The following is a 13,342-nucleotide window of genomic DNA, read 5'->3' on the forward strand; positions in this document are numbered from 1 at the left end:
TCATTGAGCAAAGAGAACAATTATCCTTTTGCAGGTTGAGCTCATAGTTGGAGCTAGCAATTGCAATAGTTTCTTTATTCATCTGATTAATGCAAGCAGGCCCAAGGGGTTTTTACCAGTTGGTTTCCCCTAGATAAATATGTGTACTTTTGTATGTGATTGATGCATGTTTGCAAATGTTGTTCAAATTGTGAATTAATTTCTGCAGATCAATAGAGTAGAATTGTGTATCTTGATTTAGATTAAATTTCTTGAGCATTTGCAATTCTATCACCATATTTCTACAATTTAGGAATTCTCTCACTTTTTTCGATCATAGAAATAGAATGTTAAAGAATCTCAATTAATCTCTTATGTTCTTAAGGTCAGTAGACCATATTGGTCTTAATGGGCATTAATCATCATCAAAATTAATAATTAATTTTATCCATAAATTATTTTATAATTTATACAATTTATAAATTAGCTGATAAAACTAATAAATTTAATAATTAATTTGATGAATAAATTATTTAATAAGCAATTCATTGGTAATTTATGAAATATAGATTAATAGTCTAACTAATAGACTAAATCACTCTTTTTCGAATACTTTTTTTTTTTCCTAGTCAATTTTGTTCAAAATTCGATAGAGATTTTTAAAAGTCATAAGTTTAAGTTGTTTACTCTGCGAGTCTTGAATTCATTTATGCATTCAAAAGTGATTTTTAAATAATAAAAAATCATAATCTTACTAAAATTGTATTGTTAAATTCTAGCCTTAAAAAACCATCGCTTCTATTAATTAGACTATACCATTTATATTTATGTAAGATTTAATAATAACCATAATCATCATATACTTTGTGAATTATATATAAATTAAATGTTATATAAGATCCTTTATTTATAATAAGAACATAACTCATTATAAAAAATTATGACAACATACATGTTAGCACTTCGTAAATTTCCCTAGGTTGAGGAGAGAAATTCCAGAGGTAACCAAAAACCAATTTTAGGCTAGAATCTAGCCCTTCTAGCCTTGGAGAGGGCTCTCTCACTTAAGGTATTCAACTAATTTGATATTAGGCTAGGTATAGAGCTCAATAAGGTCTGCTTTTTCAAAGGGTTGCCAGTAAGAAAGGAGATAGATCCATTGGGCATGGAGTCATGTCAAAGTTATTATTTGTCCAATGATCTGATGAAGAGAGAAAGGGTTTTTTCCACAAGGGGAAAGGTAGGTAGTATTGGTGATGAAATCAAGTTAAATCATTGTAGGAGGGTGAGTGTAAGAAACAACACTTAGAGCATCAAAACTGTAGATGAATTCTAAATATTGCTTTAAGAGGAAAACACAAATTACTTGGGAAAACTAAATCAGAGCACCATTAAGATGAATTATGAATTAAACATCTGGTTCTTCCAAGCATGAAGACATACATTCAAGAGATGTAGAAACATAAGACAAACTTACAATATAAAAGAAGCACAACACCATCAAGATCTGACACATGAATCCCTGCAAATCACCTTTTGTCTTTCATTCACTAGCAAAAATATTCAGAAAATACAATGCACTCAAGGTGTCTCTCTCTCCAATCTGACCAATAGAAACCTTCTCTTAGCTTTTTACATATTAAATATATAAAAAATATTCCATTCTTAGTCAACCATGTCGAATTTTCCAAAAGGAAACTAGTCAAACAACTAGATACATTGAACTGTTCACCTACTTTGCATAAAAGTAGGAACTAATTACCAAACACAATTTTCTACTTAATACATCATTAAAATTAGAAATACTTATAACAAACCACTAACCATACCACCCTAAGGCATTATTCCACCTAAAAACATGATTAAATAACCTTGGGAACCCAAACAATTCGAATTTTCAAGGCAAAAACAAGACTGTGTGAAAACGCAACATTTGCTGCAAAACTCCCAGTTTCGTAGCAACTTTCGCAGCACTTGGAGTTCTGTATAATTGTAGTTTTCCTCTAACAAAAAGAAGCAACTAGGTAGTCTCAAAATATGAGGGTGATGAACTCCTGAAACATCCTTTGAAATGGTTGCAGACCTCCTGATCACCTGTAGCAGACTTTCACAACAAACTGTCAACTTTCGCAACAAATTGTCAACTTTTGCAACACCTTCAAAATTATGAGTATATGATGGCTTCTTTTGATATAAAGAGCTGGAGGAAACATGTAAGTGTTGTGACATCCTTATAACACCCCATAAGACAACCAAAAACCTCAAAACTACACTATCTCATCAGCGTAAAGGACTATATAAAAAGTGCAACAAGTCCTTGTTGCGTTTTTGTAAACTCCACCAAAACTGACCTATTTCTGACTTTTTGAGTAAAAATACAAAATTTAAACCTTAGTAGCATCCTCCTGATGAAGATTTACCTTTGTGCTGGCCTCTGCTAGTATATCCAACTTTCCCTTCTTCCTCTTTCTTCCAGATTTCTTGGCCTCAGTAAGCTGTTGCTTCACTAATTTGAGTCTCCTCTTCAAAACCAAATTCTGTGTATACAAAATTCTCACTTGCCTATGCAGAGGCAAGGTCCACTTTAACTTGTATTTAGCCTTATCAAGGACAGGTTCAACAACTTGTAATTGCTTAAACAAATTCAACTTATCCCTTTGATATTTTTTCTGCAAGCCAATCTACCTGCTGCTGAACTCCTTCAAGTTGTTCCAACAATTTTTCAAACTCCTTTTGCTCATCAAAAACCACCTTCTGTTCTGGTTGAATAGTCTCCTCCATTTGCATTTCCATTTTGGTAGCAGACCTAGTCCTAGGTCTCCTTGATTGCTCAACTGTCACCTGCACATTTTCAACATCTATGATCTTCTTTCTTTTGTCTTTAACAACATGTGCCAATGCTCTCCTTGATGGTTCTCCTTCACTGGGGTGGGTAGCTTCTTGTGATACTTTCTGCTTGAGTTCTCTATTTTATTGCTGCAAATATGCTACTGTTAGATGAGATTTGTCCAATTAATCTTGCAGGTCCTTAATTTTTTTATCCCTTTCATCAGCTTCCACTTCTCCATGTGCACTTTCTGATATCTTAGCAGCTTGAATAGGTGAAGAGTCTATAGGCAATCTTTTGGCTGAAGCTCTTATTCTCAGTCCCCTAGCCACTGTTTCTACCTCAGGTGAGAAGTGAAGTTTTTTGGCACTTATTTTGTCAACTAATTTGTTCTTAGTCAAAGGCTTTTTGACCGAGCTAGTTGCTGCAGGTGAGGCCTCTTTGATTGCAACTGATGGGGTATCTCTCTTAGTCCTTTGGCTGTCAAAAGGTTGTGTCATCCACCCTAAAGAGATAAAAAATTCCTGCCATGACTGCTCCTTCTTGTCAAGTTCCTTTATCACCAACAATTTAATCAATGAAAAATGAAACAAACTAGGTTCAATCTGACTCCCCTTGGCTTGAACTCTATCATCCATTTTGCTAAGACTCCTAAATAAATAGTAAGGAAGATTCAAAGGTTTTTTGCTTGTAAAATGCATTAGGAGTCTTATATGATACTGATAAACTTTACTGAACCTCCCTTCACATGTGAAATACCTTTGAATCACCTCCAATAATTTACTATGGTGGTCCTATAGATAGCTCCTTGGAACAACAAACCCATACCCCTCCTGGTATTGTGGTTTCAGAAAGTCTTTGAAATGAACCAAATCTAACTCCATACCCTTAAACCATTCCTCACCATGTAAAGGGATCTCAGTGGCATCAACTATTGATTGGGTTGTGACTGGAAAAGTAAGTGCTCCAACCTTTGCCTGCAATCCATCAAAACCCTTGGCAAACTCCTTAGTCACCTGTAGATTGTACCCCTGAATATTTTCACAAAACCTTAAACACCCCACCTGCTCAAAAGCCACTCTGATGGCTGGGTCTGCATTAATAACTGTGATATCTTGTGGCTCAAACCGAACAATAGCACCTCCCTTGTGCTTCTTTTCCTCTAGAGTTGACATGTTTTTGTTTTTGTAGCAGTGAATAGTCTAGGGTTTTAAAGCAACTTGTTTTGTGCAATAATGGAGGAGTGATGATAGTTTAAACCTCTGATGATGACTAAGAAACAACAAGCTTTACACAAAAGATTAATCAATGCAGACTTTCTCAAAAAAACCCTAAAGACTTGCAAATTTTCAACAACTAACAGTGAATTGTAAGGGACAGTCGCAACACTTTGTGAAAAACGCTACATTCAAGGCATGGGTTTGAAACAAGCACACCAATTGGGTGAGGGGCTTTAATGCAATTTCAACACATAGGACAATCTACACATGGAAGCTTTGCGAAGAAGAATGCGCTCTTGGCAACGAAGAAATGCAAAAGATGAAGACTGTGTGGTATCACAACAATTAGGAGAAAACACAACGAATTACGAAAAATGCAACGATTATGAATTTGCTCTCTTTGCTGGTTTTGAACAACTTTAGTGGCTCATGCATGCAATTTTTTTTTTTCACAGTCAAGGAACAAAGAGTGATTCAATTTTGCACTTGTAAAAAGAGTTTGGACTTCGGATTGAGAAGAAAAATAACATTGTGTGGAAATGCAACAAGGAGAAAGAGCAATAAAATAAGTAGAAGCGCAATGATTTAAAAAATGCAGCGAAGATAAAATTATCTAACTTGCAGGCTTTATATGACTTTTGCTAGCTCATACATGCAATTTGGAGATTCATCCAAGATTAAGGAATAAGGATAAGCTTGGATTTGCACATGTGAAGGAGAATTGACCACTAGTTTGTGAGTAATGCAGCGCTGTGTGGAAACACAACACCCTTGCCTCCTTTGCGCAACAAACCAACACGAGCACACCACAACTTTTGATGGAAATGAAGAAGAACTGAGCGATGTTGAATGAAGACAAAAGTTCAAATAACCTTCCAAAACGACCTAGAGTGGAAATGATAGCGATGATTACGATTTGAAAGTGGAAATGATGAATGTGCAACATCTCCTAGAAAACACATTGCTTGAGGAAAGGAACTAACTGTCCTTATGATTGTTGTACTCCTACTGAGGTCATAACCACTCTTGAAATGACATCTAGACTGACTTGACAGAACCTCCAAATCTGTGCCCAATCCTTTGTCATGATTATTTTGATGTAGACTCGATCTCCATATTTAGATGACTAACTTATGATAACCAAAGTTTGATGACATGACCCCTCACTACTCTTCAATGGTGACCTATTGACTCCCTATAATTACTCCTTTAATAATAAAGCCTCATGACTTTAAACATTTGAACCTTTACAAATTAGACAAATTTTACATGACAATTAAACCAAACCTAGAACTCTTTAAACCATAATAGTAAAATCACCCTAACTACTATTTACAAATTCACCTCTAATAAAATAAAAAGACTAACCTGACCAATATTTTATAGCAACCTAACAATACATACCCTATATAAACTTGGTTCACACTACTTAAAAAAAAAAAACTATTTTGAAACCATTGACTATCAAAGACCTTAAACAAAAATAAACTGTTTTGAAACCATTGACTATGAAAGACAAGACCTTAAACAAAAATAAACTGTTTTTGAAACCATGGACCATGAAAGACCTTAAACAAAAATAAACTATTTTGAAACCATTGACTATGAAAGACCTTCAACAACCTTAAACTTGGAATACTTTGGTGAGATGACATCAAGCATATCGGCTCTACTTGGTTATAAATGGTATATAAATGTGATTGCCACCACCTGGTATGTTTGAAATAGAAGCCTCGATGGTATGAATATATGGTGCAGTAGGGTTTAACACATTTGAGAAGGCATTTGAGGAAGATGTCCATGGTTCCAGGGTTCAGGCGTTTCCTGGGGACTCACCTCTCTTCTCCATTTCCACGCTTTACAGCCTTCTTCTCGAGGGGAGTCACCACCAAACTTTTTGTTGGAGGTATGTATGCTTTATGAATACCCCACCATCAGTTCCCCTCATGATATCGAGCTTCAAACAAAATTGGAAGGCTGTAGACCCATGCACAGAATAGCAGATGAAGTTTATCGATATCCAATAGCCCGTTACAATTCACATTGAGCTTTGTTTTTTCTTTAGTGCCAACTTTGTTCAGGGGATTTTCTGTTAAGTTTAACTGTTTCTTCTCCAAGCGAATTGTTTCAAGCAATATTGATTAAAATGGGTATGATATGTCTTTATGTATTTGGTTGAATAAACTGCTTAAGGACAAGTTGTTTAGGATGGTTTTAGCTCAAGGAGATCCATTAACTGAAAATACTTCCAGAGTTCAAACACATATCTGGGCTACTTCAAGCTCCTGAATATGAAAAACAGAGATCTCGAGGGAGCGAGAGAAGGGTCGGTCTTTCTGACGTTTGGAAATATCTGGTAGGGAATTTCCTTCGTAATTTTTTTTTTCCCTGGGCGCCAGTGAAACGCCCCTTGTTTAGACGGAGGGACTATGAAACTTTGTATTATGTACAACGGGTACAACAACTGCATAAACGCTATCCGTTTTGTGTTTTAACATGGCCCTTTATTGGGCATCCATCAGGATTCGAACCTGGGTCATTGCAGTAGTAAGACAGAGACTGATGAACATATCCTTAGTAGGGTCTCATTTATTTATTTTTGAGTAGAATTCTTCTCATTCTACAATTTACAATAAAAGTTACATTTAATTTGTTAAAAAGGGCCGTAAGGACAGTCGCCATAAGAACAATGCCAATACCTACCAGTCCTATAAGCAGCTCAAAATGTACACCACACAGGACCAAAAAGTAATTGTTCTTCATAAAGGAAGCACAAGCTAAATCACTAGAGATCAAAACCGCAATCATTAGGCCAACTGTCCGTGACTCCGGTCAGAGTGCCATGCCAAGCATCTATAGGGATAGTGCCTGGACCGGGAATAGTAGGGTCTAACTAATTTTCATCCAGTAGAAACTTAGCCTATGCAACAGCATAGGTTTTGAGTCTGAATCTCTTTGCCGCTCTTGCCAGTTTTTCTTTCACCATACAAATGAGGGCTTCCACGTTGATTCGATTGTTCAACTCCTTTATAAAGGCTTCTTGGGTGTATGATACGAAATGAAGCAGAGATCTGTTCTTTAATAGTCATTCTGGTGGCTGAATGTGTTCAACTTGGTGGTGTTTAGATCTTTCATAGAAACTTTGATGAATGCTTTATACCTGATACGTTAGTATGCTATGTGTATTGGTGGTTTTGTTGAGAATTATAGCTCAAAGAGCAACTTCTTCACAAGTTTAGTCTGAACGAGAAGTAGTTCGAGATATTTCATAAAATAATTCTATTTTGTAATTCACTCTAGTAAAAAAGTGAAAAGTCTTATATTTAGTTGCCAAGTCTTAAAAAGTGTGTTTCTTACATGACTTAGACTAGGAGTAATTCCAAAAATAGATTAGGGTTTTGGTTTCAGCTAAAAGTATAAAGACAGGTCAAGATAGAGGGTTTACACACACAGTTGAACAGTTTAGGAGGTTGTGTGTGAGAGAGAGAGAGGGAGAGTAGGGATTCAGGAAAGAGGCGAATCTTGGCAGCAAGCAGAGGCTGTACAGAGTACGTCTGCACAATTTCGTACAATTGTACAAATTTGCATAGTTTTGTACAGCTGTACGGAACAGTTTCGCACACCTGTATGGAAGTTTGTACAGTTGTAGAAATATATTGTATAGTTGTATGGAAGTTTGTACAGTGGTACAGACATGGAGTGCTGTCTTACGGATAGAGGCAGGCCATACTGCTTAGTTCAGGGTGATTTTTGTTCACCATGCAGCTGCTTGGTTGTAGCAAACTGTGGAGGTTTCCTTGTAAATTTTTCAAAGGAATGAAAAGTTGAATTTGAAGGAGACATTACCCGTGTATGTGTGAAACTGTTTCTATGCTATTGCTATTTAATTTCCAGCTATTGTGAGTGGAGCTATGTTTGAATTTAATTTCTGCATTTATTAAATTCAAAAATTCACTTGTTTAATTGAGATCACAGGGACATTAGTCATCTAGGCTTAGAAAATTTACATGGTATTAGAGCTATTTCTTTGACTGAAATTCTCAGGGATTTGCAGCAGTAAATCAATTGCAGGGAAGAAGCAGCATTAGTTAAAAGCTCTCAAGAACTAATTTTCAAATTTGGGAGTTTGTCAGGTAGATCTCAGAGATGGCATCAGCTAGCCTCTGTAATGTGTTTTACTAGGATTATACCAATCAGCTAATAAGCAATTCCCACATATGCTAAAAAGCCTCTTTAACTTCACCCTATTGACCAATAAAGTTTTCCAGATTAAACCAATTTACCCTTCAAATAACCAAACTGCTCATTAAGGCATTATGTCAAACACTTAGCATGCATGCAGCCAAGAGCAAATTCCAAAATATGCCAGACATCCTCAATACTGCCCCTTAATCTCATTGACACAATTTATCTAACAATTTATAATCAATCACATTATATGCATACCAAATAAATAATGTGATAGAATCCTCACAAATTAGTTTTCAACCATGAACAGAAATCAAGACAGTAATCAACCATGAACAGAAATCAAGACAGTAATCAACCATGAACAGAAATCAAGACAGTAATATTATTAAATGGATGTCTAAAATTTTACGAGCAATGATTAATTTTTGGAACCTGGTAAGATGGCACCCTGATGGCTGAAGTATGGTTGTTCAAAAATGGATACTGCGCAAAGAGAAATTGCTGTCCAAGAAAATCTGTTTGGCAATAAATAAAGTGCACCTTTCTTAACAATTCGTCCTACCATGGGTATTAGCTTGCCATCTACCTAAAGAATTGTGCACTCGGCCCGTGCGAGGCTACTATGTGAAGAAATTTCAACCCCCACTCTAGTTATCAGTTTTCCTTATCACTCCATGCATTTAGTTTTAAATTCAAGCATGATAAAAATTCTAAAATCTGGAAATGACAATATTTTCTGAAAATACAAATTTAGAGATTTCACAACCGTTGAAATTGCAGAAATAAAACACAGCAAAATTATGACAGCCACACACAGAAAATAACACAGTGATTTTTGGTCAATGTGACCCTGGAAAAACCCCCTACAACTCTTGGGGAAAACCAGTTTGAGAGTTCTTCTTTATTTCTAAAAATGCTTTTACAGAGAAACTGAAATACATAGTAAAATTTCCAGCAACCACAATGATCCAGATTTAAACAAGAACGCAACAAATTATAGATATAACCATAAATACAGAGATGCAGTAGAAAGAACACTTCATTTCATTAATATCAAACACTGAAATATGCTTACAAATAGAATGGAAATAAGATTAGCTCGAGCGATGGTAGCTTATCTCTGAAAAGAGATGTGGCGGCTACATGCTTCTAAACTGCGTTACAATGAGGCTCAAGGGCCTTTTTATTATTGAACAATAATAGCAAACCCTAAACAACCAAAACCCTAACCCGAGGAGATGTAACACCAAGAGTTTATGGGTCTCGTTGGGGTGAGTTGGACAACCAATTTTCCGAGGTCGTGATTGGTCATATTATCTCTGTTTGACGCGCATGATAACCCGTTGGAAAGATCTTCCCGAGGACTACGACGAAAAAAATGATTTTAAATAAAAACCGCTGGTGGTAAATTGCCAAAAAAACGTCGTTTAGGGTCTCAAAACGGCTCCGGAAGTTTAGGACTTGAAAAACTGCTAAAAATAGTAAACTGTGCTACAACTAAGGAAACTGAAAAACTAAAAGAAACAATCGTGGGGGTCCAAGTGGAATTGGCGGGTGGCCACCAATATCCACTTGGATCACACAAATTACAACTTATCTTGATTTCCGCGCTTGAACTCCGCCTCGAAAATCGTGCCAATCAGCGAACAACCAAAATAAAATTTTTTCCAGCAATAAAACAACATTAAATGCTATATGGTTTGCCTTGAAAAACATGCTCAAAACTTGCTATATAAACTGTACAGATCATACTGATTTCAATAGTATGTCTGCCTCGAAAATCGTGCCCAAGCTTGCCTCGAAATTTGTGCCCTTGATGCTATCTCTATTCCTCGATTTTCGTTCCTTTCTCCTGTTATACGATTTTGCCTTGGGATGCGTGCCAATAAATGTTACTGCCCATATTTGCTGAAATATCTTCTTATTGCTCTCCTTCACTTCCTCATTGCTCAGAGATTTTCTCCTTGCTCTCTCTTCTCTTTCTCTCAAATGCTCATGAAAAAATGAATTGATCTTTTTCTCTTCTCTTCTCCTTTTACTCTCTAAATGACCTTTTGGGCTACCCTAAGATTTAATAGCTGAGATTCATTTAGATCTAGGGATGAGAATAAATGTGCATTTAATTCTCACTTTCTATTTTTTTAACTCACCCATTTAAATAAAGCCCACTTAGCCTTTTATTTCCATACTCACTTTTTCATTTTCTAATTCTTCACTCACTTTAAGAAAGTCACCTTTAAATTAGAATGTAACTTTACCACTTATAAAGTCACTTTTAAATTAGAATGTAACTTTACCACTTATAAAGTCACTTTTAAATTAAATTGACTTTACCACTTATAAAGTCACTTTAGGGGAAAGTACACATAAATTTGGATACTTTTCCCTAGGCCAAATATCAAAGCCTTAGGGAACCACTTGTCCTCTGGTACCCAAATTTTAACACTCCCTCTTACCGAGGAAAGTGTTCCTCACCACTCCCATCTTGTCTCTGAAGTAGACATGCTTGCCCCGTGGTAAGGCTTTGGTGAAAATGTTCGCTACCTGCTCATTTGTGGAAATGTACTCGAGCTTGACAGCTCCCTTTTGGACATAGTCTAATGAAGTGATACTTGATCTCAATATGCTTTGACCTGTCATGAAAAATTGGATTCTCCGTGAGTTTTATGCAACTCTGATTATCACAGTAAATTATTGAAGGTCTCAATGCTTGACCAAATAGACCAAACAACATCTTGCGAAGCCATATGGCCTCACAACTAGCCAAACTAGCAACCATATACTCTGCCTCAGCTGAGCTCAATGCAACTGACTGTTGTTTCCGGTTGATCCATGACACAACTGTCGAACCCAACCCAAAACAACACCCGGAAGTACTCTTCCTATCTGAAGCACAACCTGCCCAATCTGAATCCGTGTACCCTACCAATCTCACTCCATCACCCTATCTATAATCCAAACCAAAATCCACAGTGCCTTGCAAGTAACGAAGAATGTGTTTTGCACCCACCCAGTGCACTCTCCTGGGCTCACACATGCACTGACTCACTGTGTTAATTGCAAAACATATATCTGGTCGAGTGTTGACCAAATGCATCAATTCACAAATCAGTTGTCTGTATAGAGTAGGATCCACCAACTCAGAATCAGAAGTGTGAAGCTTCTTCCAGTAAGTGATCATAGATGTAGACATGGGTTTGCAGTCCTCCATGTGAAATCTGCTAAGAATATCCATAATGTACTTCCCTTGTCCCAGGAAGAAATGCCCCTCCTCCTGCCACACCTCCAATCCTAGAAAATAATGCATCAAGTTGATATCCTTCATCTCAAACTTTGAAGCAAGATCTCTCTTGCAACCCTCAATGAATCTCTTTGCACCAGTGATGATCAAGTCATCAACATACAACACCAGAATGAGAGGCTCCTCACCCACCACAATGAAGTATAGATTCAGTTCAGCCTCACTCTTTGTGAAACCCAACTGCTGCAAGTATGTATCAATCCTTGAGTACCAAGCTCTAGGAGCTTACTTCAGGCCATAAGGTGCCTTTTTCAATTTGCATACATGGGACTCCTTCCCATGAACCTTAAAGCCCTGCGGATGCTCAATATAAACCTCCTCCTAAATGAAGCCATTGAGAAATGCAGTCTTCACATTCATCTGGTGTATCTTCCAACCCATCTTTGCTGCAATCGATATAATGGAGCGAATAGATGTATATCGAGCTATGGGAGCGAAGGTCTCCTCATAGTCAACTCCCTCTACCTGTGAGAACCCTTTCGCCACAAATCGAGCCTTGAACTTCTCGATGCTGCCATCTGCAACATGCTTTATCTTGTAAAGCCATTTGGAAGTAAAAATTGATTTACCTTCAGGCCTCGACACTACCTCCCAAACATTGTTCTTCATAATAGAAGAATACTCCTCTATCATCGCCTCTCTCTAGACGTGTTGGCTGGCTGCCTCCTCATAACTAGAAGGCTCAGAGGCAACAATGCTTGTTACTAATGCCATGTAACTACAAAACCGCTCAGGTGGTTTACTCTCTCTAACCTGTCTTTTTGGCCCAACAACTGATGTGGCCTCACGCAAGGTGTCTTGAAGCCACTTGGGCTTCCTCTTCCCGGAGTATACTTCTCCCACTGGAGTGAAAGAATCCTCATCATCATCAGAGGCCTGAACTCCTGAAGGCCTGCCAACTGACCTCATGCCTGAATCTATGCCTATAGATGCTGAAGTACCGTGCAAACTGTCCATTAGTGGACTACCCTGTGAACTGCTCTGCGGACTGCCCTGCATACTGCCCGAAGAACCACCCACCTGACTCTGAAGAGCCATTGCTCACTGATGGACTTGACACTATAATCGATGTACCTCCTGGTCCCTAACCACTGGATCCCTGTGACTGACTCCGCTGCTCTTGAGGGTTTGGTGACTCTGGATACTCTAACTCCCGTGACTTGCTGAAAGCTCTCTCCTCCTCGAACTTCACATCCCGCTTGACAACCACTTTCCTCTGTGCAGGAATATAAATCCGATAAGCTTTCGAGGTCTCGCTATAACCCACAAAGATGCCCTTGTCTGCAGTGGGCTCTAGCTTGGTCCTGTTCTCCTTGGGGACATAGGAATATGTAAGGCACCCAAAGATACGAAAGTGCCCAACATCAGGCTTCTTCCCAAAAAAACCTCCTCCGGAGTCACATTCCCAAGGCACGATGTGGACTCCTATTCTGCAAGTACATAGCAGTGTTGCAGGCCTATGCCCACAAAAATAAAGGTAATCCCTGATCATGAAGCATGGCTTTGGCAGCCCCTACAATGGATTTGTTCTTCCTCTTCGCAACCCCATTCTGCTGGGGGTTGTAAGGAACTGTGAACTCCCTCTTAATGCCTGCCTCAGCACAAAAATCAACAAACTCATTAAGGGTACACTCCCCTCCATTGTCCGACCTAAGGACCTTGATCTTCCTACCTGTCTGGGTTTCCACAAGAGCTTTGAACTCTTGAAACCGCTTGAAGACCTCACTCTTGGTCTTCAAGAAATAAATCCAGGGCTTCCTGGAGTGGTCATCAATGAATAAAACATAGTACTCATAGCCACTCAAGGATACATGAGACATCCGA

The 13,342-nt window shown here is 37.9% G+C and overlaps 1 protein-coding gene across 1 annotated transcript in view; it reads left to right on the top strand.

The window, feature by feature from the left end:
* The first annotated feature begins 5,684 nt into the window (after positions 1–5,684).
* The window catches only part of LOC149218709 (small RNA-binding protein 11, chloroplastic-like), an 83,180-nt gene continuing 75,522 nt past the window's right edge, over positions 5,685–13,342 (top strand). The window contains exon 1 of the mRNA XM_089382451.1: positions 5,685–5,932. Within this exon, the coding sequence (XP_089238577.1) occupies positions 5,821–5,932 (112 nt within the window). The 5' untranslated portion in view covers positions 5,685–5,820. The remainder of the gene's footprint in view (positions 5,933–13,342) is intronic.

Source organism: Pinus tabuliformis, chromosome Q (assembly GCF_031772625.1).
Source record: "Pinus tabuliformis cultivar Carrire ecotype Pingquan chromosome Q, CPIR1, whole genome shotgun sequence".
Lineage (NCBI taxonomy): Eukaryota > Viridiplantae > Streptophyta > Pinopsida > Pinales > Pinaceae > Pinus > Pinus tabuliformis.